Source organism: Coccinella septempunctata, chromosome 6 (assembly GCF_907165205.1).
Source record: "Coccinella septempunctata chromosome 6, icCocSept1.1, whole genome shotgun sequence".
Classification (NCBI taxonomy): Eukaryota; Metazoa; Arthropoda; class Insecta; order Coleoptera; family Coccinellidae; genus Coccinella; species Coccinella septempunctata.
In genome coordinates, this window is record NC_058194.1 from 32,566,499 (window position 1) to 32,585,225 (window position 18,727).

An 18,727-nucleotide genomic window follows, 5' to 3' on the forward strand; every position below is an offset into this window, starting at 1 on the left:
TTTAAAATCACCTGGTATTCTCAGCTTTTTGGTAAATTTTGAAGGTTGTACGATCAAAGTTTGGCAGCAAAACTTCCTCTGAAACTGCTAGACTTGCTTCATAACAGATAAATTAGACTAATTGAATGTCTGCAGCCAAAATGATTGATCTACAGTTACTAGGACATCGAAGACTTCATCTCCTCAGGAAAAATCATGCTAGTCATCAAAAGACCAATCTACATATGCAATAATTGCAAAATCAAACCCACAAAACTAGGTGATCAAGCTCTCGTCACACTTCCACTAAACGTAGAAGAAATCCCCGAATTCCTCCGACAAATTCGACAAAATATGCGGGCCAAGGACGCACCCATGACGCACACCACCCAATTTCCCGGAAACCCTCCAGAATTTCCTCGTAATTCCATCGGAAAATCGCAATGTCACCAGGAAACCAGCCACCTCGATCGCTCTCGATTGCGCAACGTCTTTTCACGGTCGTCTTCGAAGGTCGCCGATGCACCAGGAGAATTCCGACGTCAGCAGCATCTTCGCGGGCGTCTTCGGGCGACGTCCTCGCCGCCTGGTGCCGCTTACTGCGACGCGCCGGCTGAGATGGTCAGCTAGCCGAAGAATTGCTTCTCTATTGTTCAGTTTCGCGTCGTACTCTGTGGTTCGCGTACCCGCAGACTGGTGTGCGAGAGGTGGTGTGTCGAGAGCAGAGAGCATGATGGTTTGACGATCTTTGGCGATCATGTGTAACGTCGTTAGTGTCAACCCCAGAGCCCTGCCCCTATTTATAGCCGTCTTAGCCCTCACGATTTCCGTAAGTCGAACAACGTCGTTTTTTTCCTCGAAAAACAATTCTTCGGGTGAAAGACACACCCTGTATACTTCCGGGTAATTTTTTTCTATACCCTCGTTGTCTGGAGACGTCCAAAAATGTTAATTTTGCCTGAGGAAGCATGGGATCAAATTAAAACACCTTCTTAGATATGGGTCGTCAAAAACGGAAAAATTGATTACGTTTTCGTTTAAAAAATTAACAGGAAAAGAGATATTATGTTGACATTTTCGATTTTTCATCATTTATCAATCTATAATTTGAAAAAAAAGGTCACATGCCTACTATATGAAGCCCACGACCACCAAATTATCACAAGATGTTCAAAAAAGGGTTAGTGTTGTTTACTCTTTGGGTCAGACAATACTTTTTCTTGACAGCCACTCAAAGCTTTCAGTGTATAATGTTTTCAGATGAAAATTCCAATTTTCCGAGAAATAAGAGTGGTTTTAAGGGATGAAAACTCCTGAAAACACCATCAAAACAAACAATATTCCTAATTTTTTTGTTTGAGATAATGAAAGGCCAAACTCATTGAAAATTTCAACAACATATCTCTCTCCCTTTCAACCCATCAATAAAAATGTTTAGATTTCTTCAATTTTCATACTTACCTCTTATCTTAAATGAGGTTGATCTCTGAACCCATGTTTTATCGCAAAATATTGATGTTTCAAAACATTTAATCACCTTTTGCGTTTTTGTCGCGTCTTTAGTTACCACTCTGTATATCCACCACGAAATTAAAATACAGGGTGATCAGGAATGGGTGGTGCAAACGAACAGGGAAGATTCCTTGAGTGATTTAAGGGAAACTGTATAAAATATACAACTGAAAATCTGAAATTTATAGTTTACGTGATGTTACCCATAAATTTCCATTGAAAATCTAGATACAGGGTGATATTTTACAATTTCCAAACGTCCAGTGGCTCATCAAAAAAGTTCTGGTGGAAAAATAGAGTCTATTTCAGAAAAAGTATCAACCTCTTGATTTGCAATGGATGTGACATCATGATGTAATTTATACAGTGTGAGTTTTTGTCTCGTCCTAATATTTCAGCAGTAGATTCTTGAGGTCTAAAGAAATACTTTTTTCCTTCACTATTTTTTCCTGATCGAATCGGTTCAAAAGATACAGGCTGTTGAAAAACCATAAAAAATGTTATTTTTAGATCTATCTCACAAACGATATAGTTTTTCATTTATTTAATAAATCTTTTTCGAACACAAAATATCACCCACGTCAGTTTTCTCATTATGACCATTAAGTACCTTAAAAACCCAACTTTTGAAGCTAAGTGGGACGCTATATGATATTTGAACTTTTGTGAAATCGAAGTATTCTTTATATTTTCTCGTATAAGTCGTTTTGATCGATAATCAAAAAGTATCTGTGAAATTTTAAAAATTTACCGAATACACCTGTTTTTGTGAGATTTACGTCCAGTTGCAGGAAAGTCCATTAAAATTTAATACTTCATTAAAATCGTAATCCTCCATTTTTCCCTTCAAAAATGACAGTTTTAAATTTTGATAGGGCATCAAATCTTAATGGACTTTCCTGCAACTGGGCCTTAGCTAGTTATTCTAAAGGTAATTTTGTTTTTCTAGGGTTAGCACAGCTCATTATGAAACCTAAAAGGGGCTGTGTATTTTTATCAGGGCTTCTTTTGACCTAAAGAATCCACAGTTAAAATATCAGTACGAGAACTATATCTGTATATCTATAAAAGGTGGTGGATAAAGATTAGACACCCTGTATATTTCCCATTTTACTCAATAATTTTTGAATATTAAAATCAAAGGGTTAGAGGCTTAATATCCAGTGGCAAAAAAGAGTTTTTTATGCGATTCTCACAATCCAAACCTTTTTCGATCTGGCATGATTGTAGGAAGTAAAAAATCGAAATCTACTTCACGAAAGATTACGAATAAACCACGTGAACCTGTCCAGAGGCCAATGAATCGATAAACAGGGAACCTACAAAAATTGAGCAGTTTAAGGTAAACTACTTTTCAATCCCACAATTGTAGTCTCTTTATCCAAGGGAAAGATTGACTGTGTTACTGTTAAAAAGAAGCAAAAAACTGCGATCGTTACTCAAAGTGAAATGAATAATAAAACAGGTAATAAACCCGCATGTGGTACGATCTGCTAAACCTTTAGCCATAATATCTACGAAATTACAGTATTAAGAGTTTAAGAGCGTCAGTACAAGAGAGAATTGTAATAATTTTAAGCAACACGAATAAAGAGGATGAGTTCTTTTGGTTCATCATCCAGTTTGCCCTTTATGACAGAGATTTAAAAAAAAAGTAGTTCTTAAGCTCTTTTACTCTGTTGGATATTTGAGCAAGCAAAATGCTAGCCAGCAAAAACAAATAAGGGTTGATTATGCACTCTTAAATGGCAAAGTATGTTGTGCTATACAGTGCGAGTCACTCATCGATGAAATTAAATTCATGGTAATTCCAGACATTTGTATTATACACTGATTTAGAAGTATAGAAGAGATAATGCACATATCACCGCAGCTTATTCAGAAAATTCAAATTGAAGAAAACATTCCTCATCATTAAAAAGCGTTTTAGATAAACTCCACAATAGAAGTTCGTTATGCCAGACCATATCAAAAATAATTTTTTCATTCTTCAATTCAATCTCGAAAAACACCCTGTCTTTCATTCAATTAGCCGATTCACCAAATTCACAACTTCTCCTGTTTGAGGATGTTGTAATAGCCAATTAGAATCTGCCTTCGACCAATCACAATCGGAATTTCAATGATAACAATATTTCGATGTGATTTTTCAACATTCCAAGTCACGTTGTGTTCAATGTTAATGTTATTTGTGATGTGAATGCAGGAAATATTATTTGGGTGAACATTTTTAATTGATCGACTCCTCGAACATGAAGGACCAATACGATGGTAGTTATATTTGTTAACTTGACCAGAAGTCTCGCTTTTAGATCGTATTTGTGGGAGGAAACCTTTGAAAACGACAATTGAAAAGTCATTCCACAAAAACCCGGGTCATTTTTTTGGCTGAATTGAGGTATGCTATTAGTTTTCTTCTACAAGCAGTAGTTCAACAAAAAAACGATTTCGAAAAAATAAGTCAACTTTGAAGAACTACAGTAGCTAGAAAAATGGGATTGGACATATGCTGATTTTTCTACATATAGATTGATCCTTCGTGAATAAAATGGTCCAATTTTCATCAAGCTGTAACGTACAGTTTGGATGTTATGATTTTTTCCGCGAAGGTCCAAAATTTCGAATTTTTCATCGACCATAACTTGAAAGTAATTTTTAAAAAAATATCTGTTTGCATTTTCGTCATCTACGCCCTCGTATTAGTTAAGAGTATCGATTTGGTTTCGATCGGAATCAAAAAATAATTTTCGAAAAATCGAATTTTTTCCTTACATATGTATGGAAAATTTGTCAAAAAATTTGATCTCTCTGATTTCCGTCAAAATCGGATTATTTACTAAATCGAGGTCGTAGATTACGAATATGCAAACAGATTTTATGTATGAGAATTATTTTTTAAGCTATGGCCTACGGAAAATTCAAAATTTTAGACCTTCGCGGAAAAAATCTTAAAATCTAAACTGTATGCTATAGCTGAATAAAAGTTGGATCTTTTTATTCCCATAGAATCATAGAAAAAAATCAGCATATGTCCAGTACAATTTTTCTAGCTGCTGTAGCTCTTCAAAGAGGACAAAGTCTAAAATTTCGGATTTTCCGTAGGCCATAATTTAAAAAATAATCCTCATACAAAAAATCTGTTTGCATATTCGTAATCTACGACCTCGATTTAGTAAATAATCAGATTTTGGTGGAAATCGGAGAGATTAAATTTTTTGACAAATTTTCCATACATGGAAAAATACATGGAAATACATGGAAAAATTAGATTTTTCGAAAATTATTTTTTGACTCCGATGGAAACCAAATTTATACTTTCATCTAATTCGAGGGCGTAGATGACGAAAATGCAAAGATATTTAAAAAAAAAATTACTTTTCAAGTTATGATTGATGAAAAATTCGAAATTTAGGACCTTCGCGGGAAAAATCATAACTTCCGAACTGTACGTTACAGCTTGATGAAAATTGGACCATTTTATTGACGAAGGATCAATCTATTTGTAAAAAAATCAGCATTTGTCCCAACCTATTTTTGTAGCTACTGTAGTTCTTCAAAGTTGACCTATTTTTTCGAAATTTTTCACAAAAAGTCGTTTTTTTGTTGACCTATACTGCTTGTAGAGAAAAAATAATAGCATGTTCGTAATCTACGACTTTGATTCAGCCAAAAAAAAAATGACCAGGGTTGATATAGGTCGAAAATAAAAAATTTTTTTTTTGCAAAACTTGATGAGAAGTCACAAAATCGATTTTCGTCAAAGGTAGAGTTTTCCTGACTGTCTCAACACCGATTCGAACATTATCAGATCCAAATCCAGACTTTCGATTCATTACACATCGAATATTGAAATTTATTTCCTCCGTTGCTCAAAGTCCCTCAAATTTCTCAACCTGTTCTCCGTATACCACTGCTCGATATAACGCAACCTCTAACAATTTTACGGCGAATGTGCGATCTACCGTGAAGGTGGCAGAAAAAACAACGTTGGAAGACAATTCTTCACGAATTTTTGCACGCCGAAGTGAACCACCGTTCGTCCTTGTTCAAATATTTGGCGTAGGTTATGTTAAAATATTCGTTTTCCTGTGACTGCTCACGGTTCTCATGCAATGCAAGACAGTTTCCGCAGAAAAATCATTGTAGACCTAATTGTGATACATATTATAGAAGAACAACTCTTCTAGTAATATCCCTCGAAATTTTATGGAGCTCGATGCAACCGTTTGGTATTGACGAATTTTTAACTGACCCCATCTTTTTGGGGATTTTTCTAAGGCCACCTGTCGAGTGGATTATCTTCCAGAAAAATCATCACAGTTCGGAAAGTGATACACATTCCGAAAAATCAACTCTTTTAGTAATAAATCTGAGAACTACAGCGATCTTGAAGCAACCGTTTGGTCTTGACAAATTTTTAACTGACCCCAAATTCCGACAAGCGTATCTCCCAGAAAAGTCATGGTAGAGCTTAATGTGATACATATTCTGAAATATTCAGTCTTGTAGTTATGAAACTAGCCCCTATGCCCCCTTCAGTTCAACCACCCTTGTTTCCATCGCAAATTACATTGAAGAAAATAAAAATTCAGCCAATACAAATGAGAGGATTGTCTATTACCAGTTCAATTACCCTTGCGTTAAGCGTTAATTGCAAAGTGACATTGGGGCATATCTGCTATTACCTGTTATCTATAAGTATCAAGGACCAAACATTTCTTCACAACATGCGAGGCTTTTATTCAAATGAGATTGATAAAGAATTTCTCTAATGGAACCTGTATATTTTTGATTTGTAGTCTAGAGCGTTTAGTTGCAGGGTACTTATCCAATATAACGACTCGAATAATGAGTAATGAGATTAAAATACTACCTAATGAGATGAATCTGGTGGGGATAGAACTTCAAGTTCTCATTTTGCATAGATACGTTGAATCCTAAAGGTATCAAAGTTAAAAGAGTCCTGGCTGAATGAAAAACGAACCATATCTGTGATATTTTTCAATTTATTCACTGTTTTCTCTACTCAAGCTTTCAATAGTATCCTGATCTTTGATATCTCCATGCTACAAGTCCCAAAAACATGGTTCAATCAGTCTAAAACTCCCTACAAGAGTCTATATTGAACCCAATAATCGTTTATTGAGCACCCATTGAGTATTAATCCAATTTACTTCATATCGCAAAGTGCTAGTTTAGCAAGAACGGTACTTTATATTATAATTATACTTTAACAGCCTTGTCATTCCATTGTCTCACACTGTAGTCGCACCTTTTGATATATCTAGTTCCGTTTGCCTTGTGAGAAGGGATTTGAGCTAATCGATTGTTTATTATATAGTTTTATCGAATCCTTTTAGGAATTTAACTGATGTCAACAAGAAATCAGCTGTCCAGTTATGGATTTGATCGTGGGATCATAATCCACATACAGGGTGGTTCAAAACCAGAGGAAAATCCAGAAACTGCAGATTATATGAAGATTAAGCTAAAAAAGTCTTATGTGGACATTGCTAGTTCACGAGATATATAGTGTGAAAGTTTTCACACAAAAACTGAAATCATCTGTTGACTAACAGGCTTTTGTTGTTGAAAATGCTCAATATGGCAATCTTCTTGTAGTAATAAGTTGGCTGAGATGGCTTTTGTTTTTCCTTATGACGAATAGGCTTCCGTCAGATAATGGTTCTTCTTACACTCCTGGGAAGATCAGGGAAATGACCTGCAACACTTAATCTCGAGATAAACCACCAATCTTTCCCTTTAACGGTACTTTTCAACCAATACCAAGATTATCTTTATACCCAGTGATACTCCAACTTTAATAACGCCACATTAAGCACCACACTGATTTTAACAGCTTCCCGAGTTCAGAATTTCATCTGAACCCATTAATCATTGACCAAAGGTGAACATCTCCTGTTTTTTTTCTTCCACTACGTGAATAATAAGGAACGATATGATATACATATAACTCGAAATGATCTGAAGAGGTCATTGACGCTGATGTGGAATATACCACACAGCCTGTATCGTTTCATGAATATTCATGATACTGATGAATCATGTGGCCCATACCTTGACGATTCGTAAAATTTTATATTTTTCGATTAGGTACTGGTGTTTTTATTTGAATGTTGAAACGGATGTAAAGTTTGGGGCCTTAAATTTGGTAAGTTATCCTCAAATTTAAAGTAAAATGAATAGATCTAGTAACTCCAATCACAGTTATTTTAGCAGTCGGTTGGCCATGAAATAATTTTCTCAAGTTTCTGTTACTAGAACGAAGTAAGGTTGGCACTCATGAAATGTCGTTAATGTCATAACGCCGTTGCCACAACTAATATCAATTTTTATTACGAAAATGCCGAAAGTGATTGAAAAAAGAGACAGGGCTCAGGAAGTGCTATTTAGAATTCAGGTCCGCTCATTGAAATAGTTATACCCTGATATTCTAAAATCCACAATACGTCAGACGGTAGCGGACATATTCAATGTAAGAGAATTTATATAATGTTTCATCTTAATCTAAACGACTTATATTTCAGCTGAATATTTCCACAATCATAAAGATTGTGAATGAAGAGGATGACAAAGAATTTCCTTCTATTGGGAGTCCCAAAAAAGTGGTGGCATTTGAGAATTTCATGTTTGAGTGAATTAATGCGAAAAGTTTACCACAGGATTTTCGATGAAAGCATCGTAGAATAAGTTACCGAAAAGTGATTTTTCTATTTTTCATTTGACTTGTCCTATACATTGTGAATGTCTTAAGGTACCAATAAATACCTAATTATTGATATTATATCAATGTATTAAGATGAACAGCCACAAATACGCGCCAGTTGTCCTGTTAATTGTTTATTCATGTGAAATTTTTTTTCAAAGGTGAATTTCATCTTGACTTGAAACTTCCTTCAATTCCTTTTACTTATATTGATGCAAGATGATTTTTGTTGAAGAATTTAACATTCTTGTAATCATCTGTTAATTCCTTCAGGAGATACCTATTCCCAACCACTGCATTATATGCATTTCATCTTCGGGTTAATATTTTTGACATCTACAACTGATGTAACGTATTCAAACTTCAGCCAAAGAAGATAACGAACATGAACTCTCCTCAAGTTAGTGCATATTATGATATTATACTGATCTCTTGTATTTTCCATGCAAACAACTAGATTTGGTATGCCTTCAATCAGTTTGTATAAACATCAATTATGTTCGTCACATATTTTCCGAAGAGATTCGACATTGTGATAAAGTACGTAATAACAGAAACTTTTACGTAGAACGGGCAACATAGCGTTGATTTAAAACCCAAAAATGTTTTGACAATCTTCATAACCCCACATTTTGGTACGATACAGAGTGAAATGTGTCAAATTTTCATGGCCAACCGAGTGCTAAAATAAAAGTGAACAGAGTATAGTTTATCGCATAAACATTGTACAACTATAACATGGAATGAAAAACACCTCAAGTATTGATAAATTAACAACTGGAATCTCTACCACAGAATTCTCGAGAACCATTTCCAGCATAATCCGATTCTGCAGGGTTTTAAGTAACATCATAAAGTTGCCTGACTCGAAAAATGAAAAAATCACACTATATATCGAGACGTCCAACAAAAATGTCAGACTTTATATCTTGAACAGGTTTAATTAATTGTTGTTTGAGGATTCCTGGTTAAAGATCTTTTTGCGATGTCTGTGTGAAAAACAAAAAGCAGTCCTTGGTACCACCCTTCACTTGTTAGCCGGGCTGCGGGCGATGACGACCTTGGAATGGTAGCTATCTTGGGGAATTTGGTGGATATGATTGCTGGAATTCAAGCCTGATGAAGTGCAAAATGATCGGTAGCAAGGACTGACGTATGAAAAAATTGATTTACATATTTGAAGATGAATCTAGCGAAGCAAATTATTGGATATAGGTGTAATTTGGCCAATCATCAAGTCGTTATTTGATACTTCTTCAGCTCATTTTAATTCCAATCATTTATCTTCAAGAATATTGAGTCGGCGAATTCAATAGTATAATCATACGTTGCTTCTTGTTTCACCCATCGTTAAAATCTCCAAGCAGTTCATCGCGTTATGTATCATTTGATCTTCAGTAGAGTCGTCAATTCGAATTTCAGGAAATAGATGCAAATATTAGGTGTCTTTTTAAGAAAAATGGATTCAACCTTTTTTCCAAATGGAATTCTTTGCCTTAAGGGTGAAAAAAAGTCACAATTCCCTTCAAAATAACAAGCTAAATCTATGACACTACACATCTGTGGATCTTTTAAACAGAGCCAAAGTACCCAATTTTTCGAATTTCACAGATTTTTTTTATTTGTGAACATCAAATTACTATACGAGAAAATATGAAGAATACTTTTATTTCACAAAAGAGTCATAATGAGAAAACTGGAAGAAGTGGGTGATATCTTGTGTTCGAAAAAGTTTCATCAAACAAATGTAAAACCATATTCCAAAACTCATTTCATTCGATGAAACCGTTAGTGAGATAGAACTAAATATAAAAAATTCTCATGGTTTTTCAACAGCCTGTATCTTTTAAACCGAGCCGATTCAGAAAAAATAGCAAAGGAAAAAAGTGCTCCTTTTGATCTCAAGAATCTACTGTTGAAATTTTTGTAGGAGTGAAAGACTCGCCTCAGTGTACTTAGTGTACCTATATACTCAAGCTGAATTCCTGAAGATGGATGCAGAGTTAAATGGAGCAGATACGTCTCTGGCAAGTCATGCCCATGACTTCAACATGCGTCGGCATATTACCATAAGAACATTTCATTTTCTTGAAAGTGACACAATAAATTATGCATTAAAGGTTATGGTTATCCAACTTTTTTTGTTGGCATTGTTGTGGGAGTACTTAATAAATAATAATATGCCAAAAACCCACTGTGACTGCTCTGGCGATTCATTTATGAATTGCTGAGTGTATCTGGTCTTTATTATAGGTCGTTCGGGATTTATGGGTCTTGTCGAAAACGAATCATTAAAAATGGTATACTTTGTTGAATTTTCGCAAGACTGTAAATTTCAGTCTCCTCTTGAATTTTTCATTTCGCTAAGGCTAAATGAAATATGTGAGCATACTTTGGCACCTTCATTTTTGACGAGTAAGGACTGAAAATTAGACAATACAAAAATGCTTTGAAAAATCCATGAGAAATTGTTCGATGGAGGGGTTGCCTCCACTATTTAAGTGCTTTTTATGCAAAGGACCTTTTCCTTCGAAGGCCATATGATTCTCTGGTTCAAAGAGTATAAATTTTGACATATGACATATGACGTCTGTCAAAAATTATGACAGATACACACTTATTCTATGTTCCTCGAGATAACCTAAATACTTTTCATCTCTGACGTTGAAATCTGCGACATTCTATACAGGAAGTACAGTTGAAAAACAATCTCGAATTTCCTTCGACGAGTTTCCAATTCTGGGGCGCCAGAACCGCGCCAATTTCGCCACTCAGTGTTGCCAATCTAATCGCGAATGACGCGTTCGAGCCGCATTGGAATATGCATGCAGATTTCCTACCGTACCGGAAGGCTGCTCGAAGAGGTAATAACAACATTCAGTTCGTTTTCGTCAAGAAGGCAAGGTCGGCTGGTCTGCTCTAGATCTGACTTACATCACAGCTGGCGGGTGGTGGCAGAATCGGGCACTCCTGCTTTCTCACAGCAGTCGCTAACGCCACGACCAAAGAGTTGATACTCTCTGCTACGACGTCTTAGCCAGGCGACGTTTTGACGCAGCGATCGCTAGAAGAGGAAGAGTAGTTTTTCTGTGATCTGTCAGATTCTTCTCTGGACAAGTTGCTCTTTATATTTCCTCTGTGGCTCTTGTCATAGAGAGTGCGTGGAGCATCGAAATTTGTCTGATTTTGTTTGAAATGGATCCTAATTATATTTCTTCTCTGGTTTTTGTAATGGAAAAGGTCAGAGCTTCGAGATCTGTCTGATGTTTGCTTAGAATCGGTTCCAGTTATTTTTCGTCTCTGGTTCTTGTCCTGGAGAGTGCCAAGAGCATTGAGATTTATTGGATTTTTGTTTAGGATGGTGCTCGTTAGATTTCTTCTCTCTTTCTTGTAATAGAGCTTCGATATCTGCCTGATTTTGTGTTTGAAAGGCTTCTCTGTATGTTTCTTTTCTTTTTTTCTCATGGAGTGTGTTGATATAGCTTCGAAAACTCCCTGATTTTTGTTTGTAATGGCTACTCGTCATGTTTGCTCTCTGGTTCTTGCCATGGAGAGCACAAAGTGCTTCAATATCTGTCAGATGTTGTGTCCAGTGTCAAAAGCTTCCCATATTTTTGTAATAAAGCTTCGATATCTGCCTGATTTTGTGTTTGAAAGGCTTCTTTTTATGTTTCTTTTCTTTTTTTCTCATGGAGTGTGCTGATATAGCTTCAAAAACTCCCTGATTTTTGTTTGTAATGGCTACTCGTCATGTTTGCTCTCTGGTTCTTGTCATGGAGAGCACAAAGTGCTTCAATATCTGTCAGATGTTGTGTCCACTGTCAAAAGCTTCCCCATAATTTTGTAATAGAGCTTCGATATATGCCTGATTTTGTGTTTGAAAGGCTTCTCTTTATGTTTCTTTTCTTTTTTTCTCATAGAGTGTGCTGATATAGCTTTGAAAACTCCCTGACTTTTGTTTGTAATGGCTACTCGTCATGTTTGCTCTCTGGTTCTTGTCGTGGAGAGCACAAAGTGCCTCAATATCTGTCAGATGTTGTGTCCACTGTCAAAAGCTTCCCCATAATTTTGTAATAGAGCTTCGATATCTGCCTGATTTTGTGTTTGAAAGGCTTGTCTTTATATTCCTTTTCTTTTTTCTCATAGAGTGTGCTGATATAGCTTTGAAAACTCCCTGATTTTTGTTTGTAATTGCTACTCGTCATGTTTGCTCTCTGGTTCTTGTCATGGAGAGCACAAAGTGCCTCAATATAATGGTAAATCAGATGGTATCAGATGGCTTTCAAACATCAGTGGATCTAACTGGGGCGTTTAAATTCTCAATAAACATGTTCTTGTGGAAAAAAAGTGCCCTATGTATAAATTCAAATATTGACCTAACCAAATTGACCCCCACACAAACCGCCTGATTTATCGATCGCCGAAAAAAGTTGGATCGTGACTCAAATATCCAACAATTTCTCTGATTTCTTTTTTTGCGCACAGGAATATGAAACGGTATGGAATTCGGCAATAAATATACAACCAGTGTAAATGTACATACATACTTTCAACACTTTGCGTTATGAAACTCCTCATTATCATACGGAATCCATAAAAATAGTTTATTGCAAAAGCGTACGACTCCTCATTTTATACTGCTGAAAATGTAACAAAATGAACGGCCAGTTTAGTGACATAGCTCTTCACTTTCGGATTTTTAGATGACGTTTAGGTCAGTCACATAAATATAACCCCAATCTTTCGGTGAAATTTATTCTGAAGGGAAATATCCAGCGTATTATTTTTAGTAACAAAGAAGATATCAGATTGCAAAATAAAGGCAATATCTGTCAAAAATGAACCATTTTACTTGCCACCAAAATCGATCAAAGTCGAAACATTCCAGAACCAAAGTGATCCTGAATATTTCAACAACCACAACGCACCTAAAGAATGTCGGTTAGAACCATCTCAACAATAGACATTCCTTTCCGATATTAATCCTGTTATTATAGTTTAAAATTCAATCAAACTCAGACGCCATCCTTAATTTGCTTTGTATATGGGGACTTCCATAAGCTATTACGAATCAAGAATAGTTTATACCATATTACGTGCCTGTGAGGTGTTCAAGGTGATCTAATTTATATATAGGAAAATTGAATGGGTAAAACGGAGGTGTATACATTTTTTATTGCTTTCTGTGTGGGAGAAGATCGTAATCTATTTTGTATTCTCACAAATGACTAAAAAACGACTCTTACTCGTATGATAGTTTTCGAGCACCTGGCACACTCTGTATAGTGATTAATTGTAAAGCCTTCAAAATCTGGTCTCTCGAGTAATCTATTGATTATTCTCATTCAACGCACAAAGTATTCAATACTCAGACATAATGAAACATTAATTCGCACACCATTCTTCAAGTACCAAAGCAAGACAATCAATATCCTCGCTATTTCATAAATCACCTTCCATGATCTTAACTTTTACCTTCGTCAATGAAAATACCGAAGCTATTTTGACATTTACATCTCCGTTATGATATGAAGTCGGATAGAATGTAGGATTTTTCATGATTTCGGTTCATGGAAATGGCTAGATTATACAGGGTATATATTAAGACTTCGTCCTATAGGATAAAGCGATGTATCTGATCTGGAAATATGGGATTGGATAATATCTATGTTAATGCGGAAAAAGTAATTTGATTTATTGATTTCCAATAATATTAATCTCGTGAATCCATGGGAGAATTCAAAAGTTCATCCAGGGAATTCGAAAAAGTTGATTACTCAATGATAATTAGATTTATTGCTTCCTGATACACAAGAAATATTCACAATATATCAAGTGACATTAAGATAAGAACAGCATATTACAAATCTTTTCAGATGTAGATACATATATGCCATATATAGGTACAATAAAACTTCATCAGTAGCTTCTTGTATAGACAATCTAGTCTCTTAGTATTCATCAAAAACCACCTTCCACAGGGTGGTCTCAATCCATGTCTTCATTCTGAATAGTACACGCATAACTCCAATATTACATTCTCAATACCAAGCGAAATATCTATTAATTTACCCCAGCAAAAAAACCAGCCGCACACGAAGAGTACCCCAACTACAATATGTTCTTGTAAGTGAGCTGTCAGTGTTGACAGATCAAGCAGGAATATATGATTACTGATTTACTGCCCGTACTGTACGTGGGGCTGGTTGAAAGACGAAAGGACCACTCCTCTCGTGTTGAACGTCTGTGTGCTGTCAAATCTATCCATACGGATTATCATAAATGTAATTTACATCGGCATTAAAACTGTAGCAATCGTTTACCGAGTCCCATTAATTTAGATAGTCATCTAATTTATCGTTTCGAGGTTTGAATGATTTAATTTTCGGTCGGGCAGCTTTGTTTGAGGATAGAAATAGATTGAAGCAGAATCTTGGAGGTGGAGACTGAAATTTAGATGGTTAATTCGAAAAAAATTCAGAATAACCAGTGAATTTGCTTCAGCAACTGTGGTTGAAGCAAAATGTAGCAATTTGCCACAATGGACAGTCAACCAAGCAGTGGCAATCAGTATCAGTGACTCGATCAGTGATTTTACGTTGAAAGAAGGTTGTCTTAGCAAACCAAAAGAAAACCACCTTGAACCTTCCTAGGTGTGGGAGTTCTTTGGAACCCTAAAACTGTAAAGGTAAGCTGTAGGTGACGCAGTACTATAACAGCTCTGTTCATAGAACACCTTAACTACGATGCTAAATAGAATAGAAAACTAGAAATAGAAACCTACATTTCCAGCCTTCAGTTGGGTTAAATTATTGTAAAAATTTTCTTGGAAATCTTGAAACTCTAGAACTGGAGAGCTGTAGTAAGAACAGCTCTGATGGGGGACACAGTAGACCCTTAGGTCACAGTGCAATGAAATCCACCTTAAATCTACAATCCTGCAACCCATCTATCAACTCTCACCAAGGCATGTTCATCTTAGTGTTGGAAAAATGGTATGAGAGGTGAATACCTATGGAGATCCCCTTCATATCCTGACAGATTGACAGAACCATCAATTGGAACCCTGCACAATACCACAAGAAACGTCGAAAAACCCTCAGAGACTATTCTGCAATTACCTTTGGTCAAAAACGGCGTGGATTGAATGAGTTATTCGGAAATACAGTCTCACAGCTGCTCTAGGTGAAAGGAAAATAGAAAAATAGCTACAAATCATGGATAAATTGGTTTATCTATGTTACAAATGGTCAAAATATGACGTTACCATGGAAACGAATGATTTTATGATGTTTCATCTGACCCATAGAGGTGTGTTGACAGGTGATGGGTTCAGGCCAGGGCACAGACGTGTCAAAAGCATGTTTTTCTCATGTCCATGTCATCCTAGGTGGAAATCTAGATCAAAATCGAAAATTATAGTGCCTTTCAGAGGAAAGGCATGTTCATCTCAGTGTTGGAAAAATGGTATGAGAGGTGAATACCTATGAAGATCCTCTTCATATCCTGACAGACTGACAGAACCAGCAATTGGAAGCCTGCAAAATATCACAAGAAGCATGGAAAAACCCTCAGAGGCTATTCTGTCAGTACCTTTGGTCAAAAACGGCGTGGATTGAATGAGTTATTCGGAAATACAGTCTCACAGCTGCTCTAGGTGGAAGGAAAATAGAAAAATAGCTACAAATCATAGATGAATTGGTTTATCTATGTTACAAATGGTCAAAATATGACGTTACCATGGAAACGAATGATTTTATGATGTTTCATCTGACCCATAGAGGTATGTTGACAGGTGATGTGTTCAGGTCAAGGCACAGACCTGTCAAAAGCATGCCTTTCTCATGTCCATGTCATCCTAGGTGGAAATCTCGATCAAAATCGAAAATTGTAGGGCCTTTCTGAGGAAGGGCATGTTCATCTCAGTGTTGGAAAAATGGTATGAGAGGTGAATACCTATAAAGATCCCCTTGATATCCTGACAGATTGACAGAACCAGCAATTGGAAGCCTGCAAAATATCACAAGAAGCATGGAAAAACCCTCAGAGGCTATTCTGTCAGTACCTTTGGTCCAAAACAGCGTGGATTGAAGTAGTTACTCGGAAATACAGTCTCACAGCTGCTGTAGGTGGAAGGAAAATAAAAAAATAGTTACAAATCATAGATAAATTGGTTTATCTATGTTACAAATGGTCAAAATATGACGTTACCATAGGAACGAATGATTTAATGATGTTCCATTGACCCATAGAGTTTTCTTGACAGGTGATGAGTTCAGATTTAGGCACAGACGTGTCAAATGCATGTTTTTCTCATGTCCATGTCACCCTAGGTGGAAATCCCGATCAAAATCGAAAATTATCGTTTCTGTCTATCGTCGCTCGTCACTTTCAGACGTAGCAAGCGTATCCTGATTTCGTGCAAAATCCCAGCGGTCGGGATCAGTGAATCTTGAAGGCCGTTCAATGTTGTTCGGCTCTTTCACTCGACAGTGGCATCGGTCGACGTTCTGGGCGCCACTTGGCTTCTTATTGGTGTAGGTACCAGAATAAATTCAGTTCACGGAATTCCTGACTTGGTTGTATACGGCATGATTTGAGCGTTGCGAAAGAATGCAACCGCCCACGTACCAGAAATGACACCGGCATGGTATCGAATGGTAGATTCCGATCTTCGTATGGGTGAACTTCGATCTAAATCGGTTGTCGTGTGGTTTTTCTCGCAATACGAGCTACCCTGCTGTGCCATATAAGATCCTGTAGTAAATCAATGTTTTTCTTTGTTTTTTTACTGATATCCCGAAAGGTTTTAGTCATTTGAAGAATTCTAGGGTAGTTTTATGTCCACATAAAGATGAATTAACTTCTACGAGATCTCAGAACAAGGAAATAGGTACTACCTCGGGTGTCTATCAACCCAAATGTTGTTATTGTTTTTTTTTTTTCACCTTACTGACCACGCCTTCTAGAATCCTTCACCTTTAAATTTTCAATATTCAAAATATCATTCAGATAGATGAAGAATTCGTTGTTAATCTTAGTCTCTGACCTTTTCAAAGAGAAAAAATTTGATAAATAGGGTAAGTCAAATGTTTCAACAGTATAGATTCTAGAGGTCAAAAGAAACACTTTCTTCCTCTACCAATTTTTCCGAATCGACTTTTGACCAAAGGTTTAAGAGATACAGACTGTTGGAAACCCATAAAAAATGTTATTTTTAGTTGTATCTCACAAATGGTTTTATCGAATGAAATGAATTTCGGAATATAGTTTTTCATTTATCAGATGAATCTTTTTCGAACATAAGATATCACCCACGTCTTCCAGTTTTCTCATTATGACCATAACGTACCATAAAAGTACCAAAAATTCATAGAACCCAACTCTCGAAACTAAGTTGAATGCTCTCTTATGAATATTCAAACGTCTTGTAAAATAAAACTATTCTCCATATTTTCTCATAATATACGCCGTTTTCGAGTAATTTGATGTTCAAAAATCAAAAATGTCAGTGATATTCGAAAAATTGCGTACTTTGGCTGAATGCAACTCTGTTTAAAAGATCCACAGATGAGTAGTGTCCGACAGTCAGATAGTGATTTTGAATTTAATATTGTAAAATGGCTATATTTTTTATCAGGGCCGAATGGGAAAAAAGTGTTTATTTTGACGACTTAATGGGTGATCCTTTGACTTTTTCCTCGTGTTATTCGATATAAATTGGATCCAAAGCAAAATCGAATAACTGCTGTTTCATACATTGTCCCGAATATTAATTGCCAATAAAAATAATTATCGTTTTTCGGTGTTTCTTGGAAAAAGTCTAATTAATGTATGGCCATTTTTCTTCTTGTTTATCGGATTCTGTTACATAAAAAAGGCGTTATTGCTTTTTAACATCATCTAGATAAGCCACACTCGCATAATTTATAGCCTACCAGTTTTACTTAAGCGTTATAAATTGAGGGAAGGTCCGAGAGAAGTATTTTCGATAAATTTGTATCGGAATGTGAAAAATGTTCTCAAAATACATCGGATCTGGTAGATTTATTCATCGTGGAGTTCAATACTGGAAATTTTACACCTTGTGTTGAATTAAATCCTTGTCGAGAAACAAGAAATTCATTAAACTCTCAAGTACCTCTCCAAGTATCATTTTATCATATTCATGAAATATCGACAATAACGAATTCTCCAATTAAAATATGAATTAATACAACAGGAATCAATAAGCCAGTTAACAAGATAATTCCATCTTTTTGCTCATGATCAGAATCCAATTAGGCTGTAGTTGTACTGTGTTTTAATTGTCTTCTGCATACGTAAATCGATGGCGAGGAGATGCAGCATGAAAAGTACAACGCATCTAGGAATATTTTGAATGAGAATAGCAGGATCTCGTCATTTTGACCTTTGTGTAATTGGCAGTCGTGTAAAAAACGTTACTGACAGAATGAGTTGTGCTAAGTTGACTGCGAGGAGCTTAATTTGTTAATAAATTGTTTGATC

The 18,727-nt window shown here is 36.0% G+C and overlaps 1 protein-coding gene across 1 annotated transcript in view; it reads left to right on the plus strand.

Annotated features, from left to right (window-relative positions):
* The first annotated feature begins 549 nt into the window (after nt 1–549).
* The window catches only part of LOC123315041, a 28,116-nt gene continuing 9,938 nt past the window's right edge, over nt 550–18,727 (plus strand). The window contains exon 1 of the mRNA XM_044900585.1: nt 550–808. Within this exon, the coding sequence (XP_044756520.1) occupies nt 737–808 (72 nt within the window). The 5' untranslated portion in view covers nt 550–736. The remainder of the gene's footprint in view (nt 809–18,727) is intronic.